The 14,064-nt window shown below is 40.0% G+C and overlaps 3 protein-coding genes across 7 annotated transcripts; 1 reads left to right on the top strand and 2 right to left on the bottom strand.

Annotated features, from left to right (window-relative positions):
• Positions 1-387: 387 nt before the first annotated feature.
• LOC104814908 (cytochrome P450 86A1-like) lies at positions 388-2,610 on the top strand. Its single transcript, XM_010543143.1, has 2 exons — positions 388-1,623; positions 2,014-2,610. The coding sequence occupies exons 1-2, from the start codon at positions 487-489 to the stop codon at positions 2,419-2,421; spliced, it is 1,545 nt and encodes a 514-aa protein (XP_010541445.1). The 5' UTR covers positions 388-486; the 3' UTR covers positions 2,422-2,610.
• Positions 2,611-3,485: 875 nt separating this feature from the next.
• On the bottom strand, positions 3,486-9,607 carry LOC104814909 (putative receptor-like protein kinase At3g47110). Of its 5 annotated transcripts, XM_010543146.1 has the most exons (9): positions 9,438-9,607; positions 9,226-9,324; positions 8,633-9,119; positions 8,126-8,372; positions 7,812-7,886; positions 7,670-7,713; positions 6,543-6,779; positions 4,110-6,289; positions 3,486-4,000 (listed from the first exon to the last, which is right to left on the bottom strand). In XM_010543146.1, the coding sequence occupies exons 7-9, from the start codon at positions 6,620-6,622 to the stop codon at positions 3,672-3,674; spliced, it is 2,589 nt and encodes an 862-aa protein (XP_010541448.1). In that variant the 5' UTR covers positions 6,623-6,779; positions 7,670-7,713; positions 7,812-7,886; positions 8,126-8,372; positions 8,633-9,119; positions 9,226-9,324; positions 9,438-9,607; the 3' UTR covers positions 3,486-3,671. The 5 variants fall into 5 exon arrangements, 4 of the variants coding, with proteins under 4 accessions (XP_010541448.1, XP_010541447.1, XP_010541446.1 ...); XM_010543145.1 differs by lacking the exon at positions 7,812-7,886; XM_010543144.1 differs by lacking the exon at positions 7,812-7,886 and having other exon boundaries at positions 4,110-6,857.
• Positions 9,608-10,169: 562 nt separating this feature from the next.
• On the bottom strand, positions 10,170-12,483 carry LOC104814911. Its single transcript, XM_010543147.2, has 5 exons — positions 12,210-12,483; positions 11,390-11,540; positions 11,243-11,309; positions 10,921-11,158; positions 10,170-10,586 (listed from the first exon to the last, which is right to left on the bottom strand). Exons 1-5 carry the CDS (start codon positions 12,275-12,277, stop codon positions 10,370-10,372), a joined length of 741 nt encoding a protein of 246 aa, XP_010541449.1. The 5' UTR covers positions 12,278-12,483; the 3' UTR covers positions 10,170-10,369.
• Between the last annotated feature and the right edge of the window lie 1,581 nt (positions 12,484-14,064).

Consider the following 14,064-nt stretch of genomic DNA (forward strand, 5'->3'; position numbering starts at 1 on the left):
TAATATTACAGTAATTAATTTCACATATAACGTTTTCGGCATCATATCAAATTCTAATTTTCTACCTAATATATAATCTACCAAGAAACCCCCCCTCCTTCAAGGAAAATATATTCGTGTGTGTATGTAAATTGTGTACATGGATGGACCGTATCATCATATACCGGTTGTATATCAATCATAATACATAAAATATGCCACGAAACCATAATGCAACGTGACGATTCGCACATGTTCATTTCCTATCCACCCAAAGCCACCAAATATTATTTTCTCAACTACTCTCTCCTAATACTTTCTTCTTATAGGATATATAAAATATCAATCATCTCTACATATATATATATACCCATACTCCTTCGTCATATATATCAATCCTTTGGAGAGAAAAAACTTCACAAACATTTTCCAACATCGCTGTGCATAAAAACCATATAGTACACATAATACATTACGTACATCGCCGTCTCTATAAACGGTCGGAAAATGGAAAACGTTGCCGTCTATGTCGGCTTAGCCACGGCGGTGATATCGGCTTACGCTATTTGGTTCTATCTTCTTTCTCGGCGACTCACCGGTCCCAAGGTGTTTCCTTTGGTCGGAAGCTTACCGTTTCTGATGGCAAACCGGGGTCGAATCCACGATTGGATCGCCGAAAATCTCCATGCGGCCGGTGGTACGTACCAAACTTGCACCATCATGATACCGATCGTGGCCAAGAAACAAGGGTTTTACACCGTAACGTGCCATCCGAAGAATCTGGAACATATCCTCCGGACAAGGTTCGACAACTACCCGAAAGGTCCCATGTGGCGGACCGCGTTCCACGATCTGTTAGGACAAGGCATTTTCAACAGTGACGGCGAGACGTGGCTCATGCAACGTAAGACGGCGGCTTTGGAGTTCACGACGAGGACGCTGAGACAAGCCATGGCTCGGTGGGTGAACCGGGCGATCAAGAACCGGCTTTGGCTGATCTTGGACCGGGCGGTTAGAGAATCCAAGCCGGTCGACCTTCAGGACTTGTTCCTAAGGTTGACATTCGATAACATCTGCGGTCTGACTTTCGGTAAAGACCCGGAGACGCTGTCGCCGGAGCTGCCAGAGAATCCTTTCGCGGTTGCGTTCGACACGGCGACCGAGGCCACGCTCCAGCGGTTTCTTTACCCTGGTTTCTTGTGGAGGGTCCAGAAAATTTTAGGGATAGGATCGGAGAAAAGACTGGAGAAGAGCCTACAAGTGGTGGAAGATTACATGAACGAAGCCATCGATGCTCGGAAGAATTCTCCGTCCGATGATCTTCTGTCTCGGTTCCTGAAAAAGAGAGACGTGGACGGGAAATTTCTGCCGATCGACGTTCTCCAACGCATAGCACTCAACTTCGTGCTGGCGGGACGAGACACGTCATCGGTCGCTTTGAGTTGGTTCTTTTGGCTCGTCATGGACCATCCAGAGGTCGAGAACAAAATCCTGAAGGAGATATCGATGGTTCTGAGAGAGACACGTGGCGATGACCCAACTAAGTGGACGGAGGAGCCGTTGATGTTCGACGAGGCTGACCGGCTCGTCTACCTGAAGGCTGCCTTGGCTGAAACGCTGCGTTTATACCCTTCTGTGCCTCAGGTGAGTTAAAAAGTAAAAAAATTATTAATGGATCTTGAAATTTGAATGTTAATGTGCGTTTCGTTGACGGATAGGCCAATCTCTTATATATAGTATCATATTGTCTCGAAATGCAAAGTCAATAAGCTAATGTTCTTATAATCAAGAAAAAAATCACAAACTTTAGAAAAATAATAGTAATATTGACAAATATATCAATATTCTAACGTTTGAAAAACGATATCTATCTTAGAAAGTTAGTTAATTTTCTTTACCTCTTAATTAGTTATACTTTCATTTTTTATATAAGGGTCTTCCATCATAGACAAAATAACCCTAACCAATATTTGTACAAATTTAATATTTATTTGTCTAACAAAACGACCGTACAATATATTTCGGAATAAATAGGACTTCAAATACGTGGTGGAGGACGATGTATTGCCGGACGGGACGTACGTGCCGAGAGGGTCAACGGTGACGTACTCCATCTACTCCATCGGACGAATGAAATCCATTTGGGGCGACGACTGCCTCCAGTTCCGACCGGACCGCTGGCTGTCGGCCGAGGGAGACCGGTTCGAACCGCCCAAGGACGGGTACAAGTTCGTGGCCTTCAACGCGGGACCGAGGACCTGCTTGGGCAAGGACCTAGCATACCTCCAGATGAAGTCCGTGGCGTCGGCCGTCCTCCTCCGTTACCGGCTCTCCCCGGTTCCCGGTCACCGAGTCCAGCAGAAGATGTCACTCACTCTCTTCATGCAGAACGGGTTACGTGTCCTCATGCAACCTCGTCCCCGTGAGCAGCTGCTTGCGTAAAACCACGAGGGTGGTGGGGATATATATGTCATTTCAGTTTCTGTTTAATTATCATAATTAAGCAAATGCCTTGTTTCCTTCGCCTACATACATATATAACATTGTCATATGTGTATATCGTATGGTTGTCACTTTTGTTTGTTCGAGTTTGTTGAACTCTTCTGAGTGAAAAATTTCCTCTTCATCATTTGCAACTCTATTTTGAAAGGTATGCTTATATACATATACATATACATATATAGAGAGAGGGAGAGAGTCTTAATCTCTTTTGACTAAATTACACTCCATAAGGTACATGTGTTTTTACCCAATAGTTAGTGGTACAATGGTTGAAAGGTGACAAAGTCTGAACAAAATAAGAATAGGAATATGAGTTTCTCGGCTTTACGGGTTGTGCCGACAATGGAGAATTAGGTTTTAGAGATGAGAGACACTTTGTAAAAGAAATACTCTCGTAATAATATTATTCATTAATAATATTATTCGAGTGTGTGGTTTCCTTAAAGTCCTAGGTTCAATTCTGTTGGTGGAGAGAGATATAATTTCTGGACCAAAATGGTCCATATACAAAAGCTGATATCGGCCTAAGGTGGATGTAGTCGGACCGAAGGTGTGGGAACCATCATAGTTATAAAAAAAAAGGTCCATGTGTTTTTTAAAATGTATATCATTGAAAAAAAATTTGGTAACCAGATATTCTAAATCGAGGTGGAGAATAATTCTGGATCGAAAGTATACCATATGATTGGAATTAAGTTTCTCTTCCTAACCAACTTGAGATTCGAAATTAGAATGGAACAAACGTTTTACGTATTCATTTCACTGGTTGAATATCATTTAAAAATTATAACTCTATTAACTTGTGTGTGTATATATATAATCGATTTATGTTCAGCTAAAAAGCATGTACAATGTCTTTAAATACAGGAACCTAAGATCTGAGCTTTGTCCGAAATGCAAACAACGTCAAAAAAAGAAAAGAAAAGAGGATTCAATGTGAAAACCATGTTGGCAACAGATTGCTTGTTGTCTACGGAAAAAAATCAACAAAGAGCTTAGAGCTATATATAATTTCTTATCCATTCATTAAAAAAAAAACAACGTAGGTAGATCCATGGTATGGTATAGCAAATAACATTGGTGTTAAAACAGAAATTTACTTTATTCTAATTCACAATCAAACTGAAAACTTAGCAAGTACATGACATTGTACTTTGAAAGACAAGATATCAAAGGTTGTCTTCTCAGACTCAGAAGAACCGATCTCTCACAGAGACCAACTCGTTCAGTGACTCAGCCATCACTATCCGATTCATCGGAGATTCTTCAGAACACTTCACTCCCACCTCAATAACAAGTTTCAAGCATTCAGCTGTCCCGACCTCCGCTTCCCGGAGAATCGATCCCTCTGCAATGTCTAGTACTCTTCCCAGTAATGCCGCCTTGGCGAAGTTGTGAAGGCTAAGATTGTCGACGAATAATTCATCCGTCGGTCTTTTCCCGGTGAACATCTCCAGCAAGAGGATCCCGAAGCTGTACACATCGCCCATTATCGAAGGTTGACCTCCCATTCCATATTCTTACACAGAGAAAAAAAAACAATGAGATTTTAAAGATTTAACGATCACAATATGTACGGTACAACAATCGATCAATCGATATGAAACATGTTTTCAAGGACAGAATACCTGGTGCAGCATAACCGATGGTTCCTCTAACGCCTGCAGAGCTGAATTGGTTAAGGTATGATTCTGGATCGAATTTGAAAAGGAGCCGAGCCAAACCAAAATCGCTGACGTGGGCAGTCATATCATCACCTAGAAGAATGTTGCTCGGCTTCAGATCACAATGAGCTATAGGGTCGTGACAATAAGAATGAAGATAGACCAAAACCGAAGCCACATCTATGGCTATGTCTAGTCTTTCAAGAAGGGTAAGGGTTCTTGGGAGGTTGTCGTCAATGCCTTCGATTACTTGCTCTGGGTGCAGCCATTTGTCTAAGCTCCCGTTAGGCATGAACTCATAAACCAATGCTCTAAACCCGTCTCCTTTGAAGTCGATGCTTGAACAAGCGGTAACCAGTTTCACGAGGTTACGATGCCTTATGCCTCGTAGGGCTTCGCATTCTGCCATAAAACTCTTTGCAGCTCCACGTCTCCCGAGGTTCAGCACTTTGATCGCAACAGCCTTATTCTCAGCCCCGAGGAACCCTTTATACACAACCCCAAAACTACCTGACCCGATCAGATTGACAGAAGAGAAGCCACCGGTTGCATTATGAAGCTCTTCATAGCTTATCCTTGGGGAGAAGGACTTGAAACGGTTCACAGAAAGATCGTTTTTGTTGTCGACTTTCTGGTCACTCTTCGTCCTCCGTGCGTACCGATATAGGAAAATCATGATCAGAGATAACAACAGCAGTGATGATACACCTAAACTGACTCCAAGGGCAATTTTCTTCCTTGCTGATAAATTCCTTCTTGGTTTGGTTGGCACTTGTACAGAGCATGGCTTAAGCTGCAATGATGGGATTCCTCCACATAGCCTTATGTTACCAAAGACCGAGACTGCACTAGAGTTCCGAAATACCCCTTCTGTTGGCACAGCCCCTTTGAAATTGTTCATAGAGAGATTCAGATTCTGCAGGGAAGAAAAGTTCAACAGATATCCAGGTATTGGGCCAGAGAGATTGTTGCTGGACAGATCAAGGAATTTGAGGCCAGTTAAACCACTTATATCCGGGATGACTCCATCGAAGAAATTCCCCTGCAACCAAAGAAATTCTAAAGACAGACAACTCCCCAGAGTTCGCGGGATATGCCCTGATAATTTGTTGTGTGAAACATCTAATGCTAAAAGATGTTTCACATTTCCAATTTCCTCTGGCAAAACGCCAACCAAAGAATTATACGAGACATTCAATATAACAAGAGATGGAAGTTCCAGAAGCTCCCTCGGAATGATACCGCTCAGCTTGTTAGTGCCAAGCTCCAGGTCTAGAAGATAACTGCAATTTCCGAGACTTGAAGGGATGCTTCCTTCGAAACTATTGTTGAGCAGATAAAGGTACGATAACCGAGTGATATTGCCAAGGGAAGATGGTATCTGTCCTGAGAAACCATTTGAATATAGCAAGACTTTTCCCAATCCGGAAAGCGTCCCTAACGAGGCGGGGAGCTCACCCGTCAACAGATTCTGTCCCAAGTCTAGTGTTTGCAGGTTTATGAGGTTTCCAATGCCATAAGGAACACTCCCAGAGATGAAATTCTCTCCAAGGGAAAGTTCGGTCAGCTGGGTTGAGAGATTGGCTATGGAGGCAGGCAACAGACCACCCAGACTATTGTAGCCAGCATTCAGGGATTGCAGTTGGGAGCAGTTAGCCAAAGCACCAATAAAATCAAGATCACCAGAGGAGTAATTCCCCAGAGAGTTATTATTGAGCCCCAGCAGTTGCAAGTTTCCAAGTTTCCCAAAACTCAATGGCACACTTCCTGTTAGCTGGTTAGAAGGCATATCAAGCTGCTGAAGAGTTGAAACATTGGAAAGCGTAGCCGGAATGGTTCCCGTGAAATAGTTTATCCCCATGTAGAGCACTTCAAGGTTAGGGAGAAGGGTGCCGAAATCAGGGCGAAGGCTACCCGAGAAATTGTTGCTGGTTATGGACAAGAACACGAGCGAGGATAGGTTGTAAATAGGAGGAGGGAAAACACCTGAGAATTTGTTCAGAGCTATTCGGAAATACACCATCTGTGTCAGTCTGGCGATACTCTCCGGGATCTCTCCTTCCATTTGGTTGTATATAAAGTCGAGCTTCTGGAGTGATGTCAGGTTTCCCAGAGAGGCAGGGAACCTCCCTGATAGATTGTTTCTACCAAGAGACAAAATGACAAGCTTAGACAAAGACCCTAGTTCAGAAGGTACATCGTGTTCGAGATGGTTGGTTGATAAATCAAGGGCCAAAAGACTAGAACAGTTAGACAGGCCAACCGGGATCTCTCCTCCGAGAAAATTATTGCTCGTGTTCAAGTATTGAAGCCTAAACAACCTTCCAACCTCCAGAGGGATGGTGCCACGGAAAAGGTTGTCTGCGAGATTAAGTGATCTAAGAAATGAGAGGTTACCGATAAAGGGCGAGATTAACCCGGATAACTTCAGCCCTCCAAGATCCAAACCAGTAATTCTTCTGTGCTTCGAGCCACATGTAACCCGAACCCAACTGCAAAGAGGAAGGGAGTCATTCCATGAGGCCAGAGCAGCAACTCCACTCTGTTCAGACACTTGAGACTTGAACTCAAGCAATGCTTGCTCGTCAGTCTTCTCGGTGAATCGAACCGTTTCTGCCCAGACCACACCCGAAGCTTGAAGTAACACAAGAGCATGGGAAGCAAGTACAAGAAACGACGTTAAACAAGGAAGATCCATGGAGAGAAACGGGTCTGTTGAAACAAAATGAAGAAGTACCACGCAAATAAGCCTTATGGATCCTATTATACAACAATGAAGGGATATATCGTTTATGCTTTCAGAACCAGACAACCATAATGGCAGGAAACTCCAAAAATACGGCGCTAATAAATTGTAATCTAAGTCAACTTTTACAAAGTAGCGATTGCAAAAGAGTGAAGGTGATGTTCAACTAGAGTTGACTAAAACCCTCAACATGCAAAGCCAAACACCATAGTGATATATATATATATACATGGATGGACCTAGAAAAATATTTAAAAGAAGACAACTTAATTTCAATATTTTATGTGGAAATATTTAACAAATATACTTAAAAATTTACAAAATTTATAAAGAAAATTAATATTTTTTTATTAGATCAATGAGACATATGCCCGATTCGACCCGAGTCCTGCCCATTCGACCCGAGTCCACACTCGACCCGAGGGTTTCGGGTTCGGGCTCAGACTGACCTGATTTTTTTGAGCCTATACAACTAAACCCGAAAAGTGGCCCTATAGGTTTCAGGCTCGGGCTGGACCACCTCGACTCGTTTAATTCTTTTGTAACCTTTTTACTTTTTATTAATTTTTATTTTGGAAAAAAAAAAATTATCGTGCTTTCGGATAGGCCGAAGTTCGATTTGAGCCCAGTCCGAAAGTCCATTTTTTTCGGGCAAAAAAACTTAAGTTTGAAACCCGACATTTTTCGGGTGGACTTGAGCCGGACTTCGGACCCAAATTGGCACCCTACATTTGACTAACGTACTTGAAATGCGCTCAAGGAATGTCTGACTTCTTACCAATGCCAATCACATCTGCAATTTTGGCACATACCAACTTTCTCCTACAAAATGGAAAATAGATTAAATATTGTAAGCTAAGAAACCATAGTCGCTCAGAGAAGAACAAGAAATCTTGCAGATAATTTTTTCCCATTTGTACCTCTTCTATGTTGAATACATGTATATATATACCGTATAATTCTCTGATTCATTTTCTAGACCGAGTAGAGGATCCCTACACAAGATGATACATCCCCCAGGTTACTACTTCACCATTAGCAAATTTGCTTTAACAGAACACAAGAACTCAAGGATTAATAAATAGACAGATTCAACAAAGCCCCAAAGAACCCCCAAGAAATTAGCTGACACAAATAAAGCTTATTCAACTTCAATAATCATACATCTCCTGAGCCACCTTCGAGCGACAAGAAGTACAGAAACACAGTTCAGGGCGGAGAAAACCATACAAACCTCTGTTAGGAGAAACCAATGAACTCTCACATTCAACGAGCTTTCACTCCAACTATGCACCTCCGAATAACAGATGATACTCTAGATTACTTACAACAAGACGGTAATCAGTTACATTGCTAACCAAAAACGTGCGTGTGTGTTCTGTACCCCTTTACTGCGCTCAGGAGGACAGGACAGGAGTAGCAAGCTTTGCATTTATCCACATTAAGCAGACACGCCGGGAAGACTGTGGTCACTCAAATCCCTGTAGAACATCGGAGCATGCAGCAAATGTCGATTCAGTTACTAGCATGAATTATATATAATGAGATGGAAACAATTCCTTCACCACATCAAAAGGATATAATGACTTATTTCATTTCAAATGATGAACCAAAGATCCTCAACTATCATGAGATGCTGCCATTAGAATGAAGCAGCTACACCTACAACAGGGTACACAACTCTCTTGAAAAGAAATACAGAGCCTATTGCAGTAGATCGTAGTTACAAGTTGTAACTTACAACCAGATGATCATTGAGCATGCAGGTTTACCACCATTTATATCCCGTTAGAGACGCCGATCATCTCTCTCCATGACGATGATAGGCGCAATCCTCACCATGGGAAAAGCCCATTTGATATCCATCCCTTTGTCCCTTGTCTTGGGGGAGGTTTCTGATCGCCTTCTTGATTCTCCTTCCTCTCTGCCATTATTATCTCTTCGATAATCATTATAAGCATCATATATTCTGGATCTTGCAGGTAAGTTTTCCCTCCAAACCAGAACATCGTCATCCCTTGTTAGTCTTCTTTCATGTTTTTCTCCACGATCACCTCATGACTTGCTTTTATAATCCGTATCACTCATACAAACTCTGGTTTCCTCCTTCCTGCTACTTTCCCTAGGGTGGCCATTGGAGGCACCCATATAATCCTTTGCTCCTTAACTTCTATCTTTATCATCAGGCCTGACTTTCCCTCGATCTCATGCCGTCAAACTTCTGTCCTCTGTCATCAAAAGCGAAAAATCCGGAGAGGAAATACAATCCATTGACAAGAAAAAAAAACCAGGAGAACAAGTGGGTCTGAGCTATTGACCGAAAATAAGACTAACCTACAGAGAGAGATGAACGTCTTTGGTCTTCATAAGCAACGAATGCTAAACCCTTCGATTTGCCAGTTCCCTTGTCTCGAACAAGGTTGACATCAACAACTTCACCGAGAACAGACAGTTTATACTTCAAGGGGGAATTCATAAAAAACAAATCCGAATCTGTTGAATCTTAACAGAAATCCATCCTCATCAATTCAAAATCCCGCACTTACTGGGCGAAGACGGCGAGGAGATCACCTTCGGTGAGGTAGTCAGAGATACAAAGATCCGCTTCCTTCGAATAGCGTCAATGGATTCATCCTTCAACTTCCCCTCTCCCGCGCTCTGCGATTCCTGGACACAAAGGTAAGATTGCTGAGACTGAGAACCCCTCGAATTGAAATTCGTTGACGACAGTGTGTGCCTCCGGTATCTCGAACGGCCCGTTAAAGGCCCAAGTATCGTACGGACGTTCGAGTTTGCATTTTTAATTTTTATTTAGAAAAATCCAAAAAAAATAATAAACACCCAACTTTTATTTTTATCAAATAAATATTAAATTTTTTAAATAAGTTAAAAAACATTAAATTTTTTAAATGATCTAAAAAAATACATAATACATAACTTTTATATAATTATCAAAAAAATATTAAACTTATTAAATGATTAAAAAAAATACAAAAACTATATATGATTATAAAAAAAATTAACGATAATAATTTGACGTGTTTATATTTTTTTATGTTATGTTAGATAATTTGTTTATTTTGATAATCATAAAAAAATTAAATATATTTTTTTGATAAATTTAAAAAAATTAATATTTATTTGATAAAGTAAAAAATTTAATTTTTTTTTTTTGAAATTTTTCATTTTATTTTGATGATATTTCATCATATTAATTGGGCTTTCTAAAGCATAGAATACCTACCAACCAATTGCAATCAAACCCTTAAAACCAAACCAAATCAAACACTGGTCGACCGTACATTAGTAGTAATTTAGATTCACGTATATTTACAAACAGCAGAGAGAGAGAGAGAGACCGGGAAGCAACAATAAAACACGTGCATCTTTTGAAACGGATTGAAGTTTGAACACAGACTCTGCGTCTATTACTTACATACATATACAAGAAAGTGGTTTCTTCTTCTTTTCTTCTTCTTCACCTGACGTGGCAGTCAAAGGGAGAAGAAGCAAAGACGTGATCTGGAACGACCAAAGGCAGTTTCTCGATGAACATGAAGAGCCGTTTCTGATTCTCTCTGGTGATTGCTGAGAGTTCAGATGTGTCTGTTTTCTCCATTAACATCCATAGCTCTCCTGAATTTACCCTCTTTAGGCTGTCCCGGCAGAATGGGCACGACTTCGACCGCCCTCTCCTGCGTTATATTACAACCGAATTCACATCCAACAGCAATAGCCTTTCATTTTAACAAATAATTGGATCATAGATTACAAGAGAGGAGGTAAAAGATTAGAACTTTAAATCACGTTTCGATAAACCATACACGGATCAGAAGCACGCAATATCAAAGAACACTACTTTGTGCTTTGTGGTTCAGTTAACAAACGGAAAGGTCGCCCATTTACATGTAGATGGATGCTTTTTGAATGAATCGGTGGATGGGTGGATTGGTAGTTAGGCCAATAAAACCATGGTTTCCAAATATAGAAGCCTATCTACGCATTACCCTAAACCCTAAAACGACTTACCAGTCGCGGTAACAATTGATGCACAAAGAATGAGTGCAGTTGGGGAGGACGACCATGCTGCCGTTCATCTCCATGCAAATCCCGCATTCCTCTTCTCTTTCGATGTCTATCTCCGAGAGCCTACCCCTTTCTATCTCGTCTTTCCTTCTGTACCTCATATTGCAAACCTCTTTCTGCTTTCGGTCTTCCAGATCGGTAATACCCATCTGTAGTTGTAACAACGACGGAAATATCACGGCTGTTCACAAGAAAAAAACCAAGCCCCCGTAAGCACCACAAAACGAAATCAACCTCGTTCACTTTCTCTGCAGTAAAGCCATACCGTAGAACTCTCTGATACTGGCTTTTCTTTCATAAACCGACATTGTGGTCTTCCCATCTGCATAGGTCTGAATAACATACACATTCACATTGATGAAAATAAACCAGGAATAGAACAGAAAGGGATGGATGGGATCAACAAATGTACCATGTAAATAAGAATTCTGAGAAGACCGAGGGCACCGGCGAGGTGACAGTCGGTCCACTGGACAAGAAAAAGGAAGAACTGGGCAGCTGGACTATACGATAGTCTCATCTGAACGCGTGCCCCATCCTTGTCCCGTGGATGATCTAAAGCGCTGTTGAATCAAAACCCAACACACGCACACACATTCTTAACATCAGCATCATAACACTATCATCATGACTAAGGATGAATGCATGCACATACACATACACATACGCATACGGAATCTCTGTTTCACGCATCAATCAGCTCAAAATATAGCATAAGTTCAAACATTAGCCACTTCATCAACAAGCACACGTAACGTTCTCAGTTCCGAGAACCGATCAGTTCAAAGTCCAAACACGTAACTCTGTCTACTTCAACAAAAACTCTGAGAACACACTACTTCACCATCATTGATCAGATCCGAAATCTCAGGAACAAAGTAAACTTCTATGCAAATATATATGATGAAAAACCCTATGGCAACGAACAATTGTGGCCCTAGACAATCAAACAAAAGAATCTGAAAGCTGAGAGAGAGAGTCTCCATAGATTTCACTGCCAACAAAAAGATAATCCACCATACCATCATATCTCACATGCACGCCAAACAATCATTCAGACGAAACACAAGAGATGTCGAATAGCGGGGAAAATTTTAAGGCAAAATCTCGTCTTGATCGACGAGAACAACTTACGACCGCAGAAAAATCGAAACTTGAGCCCAAAAACAAAGGAAGTCAAGATTTTTTTTCCCCAAGAATTTGAAAATTAAACTGAGAAGAGAAGGGTTTACAGTGTATTAGCGTGTTGGATATCGGCTTCGAGAGCTTTCAGGGAATCCTTGAACGACAATTTGGCCATCGCATGGAAATTCCCCGGAAAATAATTCCCATCAAACAAACACAGATTCCGGCAAGCAAATTTTCAAAAGCATCGAACCCACAAAAAGAAAACAAGGATGAAAGCAAGGAAAAAAGTTTAGTGCTTGCTTCTCCTTTAACTCTCAGATATTTCGTCCAATCCGATAATCATGATGACGAGAGAGAGGGAGAGGGGTATTTTCGTAAGTTTCATCGCCTCGATAATCCCTTCAGCGCATCAGTTACGATTATCAACGTTGCTTTTTCAAGAAAAGACGCGAAGTGGTTACGCGAATGACACTTTTACCCTTGATCGGCAGTATTGAGAGAGTAAACTAAACTACTGCTCGGAGCGGGGTTTGCTCTCCTGTTACTAACATACCTGTATCGTTCTTGTGTATTCCAATTAGATACTGCCACGTGGAATATAACTAAATATCTAAATAAAATTATCATTTGTCGCCCCTAAATCATCAATATTCAATATTTGTGTAATAGCGTATGTATGGATTGACAAACATCAAGAGACCGCCGATAGTGCCAAATTTCAAGAAATTAATGCATCTTATGTTATCTAATAGCCTAAGAAAGGAACATATTCAAATCAAATATGAAATTATATACTCAGAACGAATTAATGAAAAATCAATTGAAAACAAATCTAATAACGACTTACATCATATTACCATTTATAGGATTGTATATTAAAATGTACTGTGTATACCTAACATATTGAGATCATAATATATAAATATAGTGTACTACAATATTTTTAAAAAAATATATGCATGTAGATTTGGTCTACATATACACACGCATAGATATTTATAATAGATATGATTGAATGAATAAAGATACGGGTAGACGGTGTTAGATATGCACGTGTACGTTGTGAACGGGCGATGATGTTTATGGGTGCGAGCGATACAGGAGAGATTGATTACATTGGACAATTATTATATCCTTAAAAGGGATCAAACCTTATCCCGTTGCATTTTCACGTACGTACGTGAGAAAAAAGACATAATTGGACCGTACTCCCAAGATATTTTCTAAACCGGGACATAAAATAAAGAAAATATCTAATCAAAGTTATACATTATTTTAACATTCTACCCTTATTAGAATTTGTAATGATTAATGGATATAATTTTATATTAGATCACCTCACCGGTAAAGATCTTCAGGAAAATGATTTTATCTTCGAATGTTGTGTAAGATATTTTCGGGGATTTCTCCATATTCAAGTAAAAATAAAAGATATTATTATAATCTTGTTAGATTGTATAGTGAACAAGTCATACACACATAATTAGATAATAACGAACAAATGAGTACTAAATTTAATATATCTAAATAAGAATAAAAAAAAGTTGAAACGGAAATAAGTTGCATTTTTTTCTTGCTTAAAACACGGATTCCAATACGACAAAAACAAAATATACAAAATTTCATTATATATAATATATGACTCTAATTTTAAAAGATATTTTTTAATAATAAAAAAGAAATACCTGGGAAAATAAGGGAAAAAATCAGGTCCATAAAATGAAATTAGCTGCCTTAGTAGCCTTTCACAGGGTTAGATAGGCCGGTCCACAAAAAATTTGGGTTTGAAACATAAAATTCAAGCCCGTTCTGGTTGGGTCAACGAGTCTGTAGATTTTTAATTTTCTTATAAAAACACAGTATATATCTTTTAAAATGAAATGAAATACAAAATCCTTTACCAAAAAAAAAACTCAGAATCGCCAGTCTAACAAAATATTTTATATTTATTATCTTCTT

Source organism: Tarenaya hassleriana, unplaced genomic scaffold (assembly GCF_000463585.1).
Source record: "Tarenaya hassleriana unplaced genomic scaffold, ASM46358v1 Cleome22, whole genome shotgun sequence".
Classification (NCBI taxonomy): domain Eukaryota; kingdom Viridiplantae; phylum Streptophyta; class Magnoliopsida; order Brassicales; family Cleomaceae; genus Tarenaya; species Tarenaya hassleriana.

What these genes read in the sequence shown, in the direction of transcription:
- LOC104814908 (XM_010543143.1), top strand. Translation starts at nt 487, where the DNA reads ATGGAAAACGTTGCCGTCTATGTCGGCTTAGCCACGGCGGTGATATCG. An exon ending in TATACCCTTCTGTGCCTCAG is followed by an intron (nt 1,624 to 2,013) that starts GTGAGTTAAAAA and finishes CGGAATAAATAG; the next exon opens with GACTTCAAATACGTGGTGGA.
- LOC104814909 (XM_010543144.1), bottom strand. Translation starts at nt 6,843, where the DNA reads ATGGATCTTCCTTGTTTAACGTCGTTTCTTGTACTTGCTTCCCATGCT. An exon ending in CATCGGTTATGCTGCACCAG is followed by an intron (nt 4,001 to 4,109) that starts GTATTCTGTCCT and finishes TCTCTGTGTAAG; the next exon opens with AATATGGAATGGGAGGTCAA.
- LOC104814911 (XM_010543147.2), bottom strand. Translation starts at nt 12,277, where the DNA reads ATGGCCAAATTGTCGTTCAAGGATTCCCTGAAAGCTCTCGAAGCCGAT. An exon ending in ATCCAACACGCTAATACACT is followed by an intron (nt 11,541 to 12,209) that starts GTAAACCCTTCT and finishes TTGATTCAACAG; the next exon opens with CGCTTTAGATCATCCACGGG. An exon ending in ATCAATTGTTACCGCGACTG is followed by an intron (nt 10,587 to 10,920) that starts GTAAGTCGTTTT and finishes AATATAACGCAG; the next exon opens with GAGAGGGCGGTCGAAGTCGT.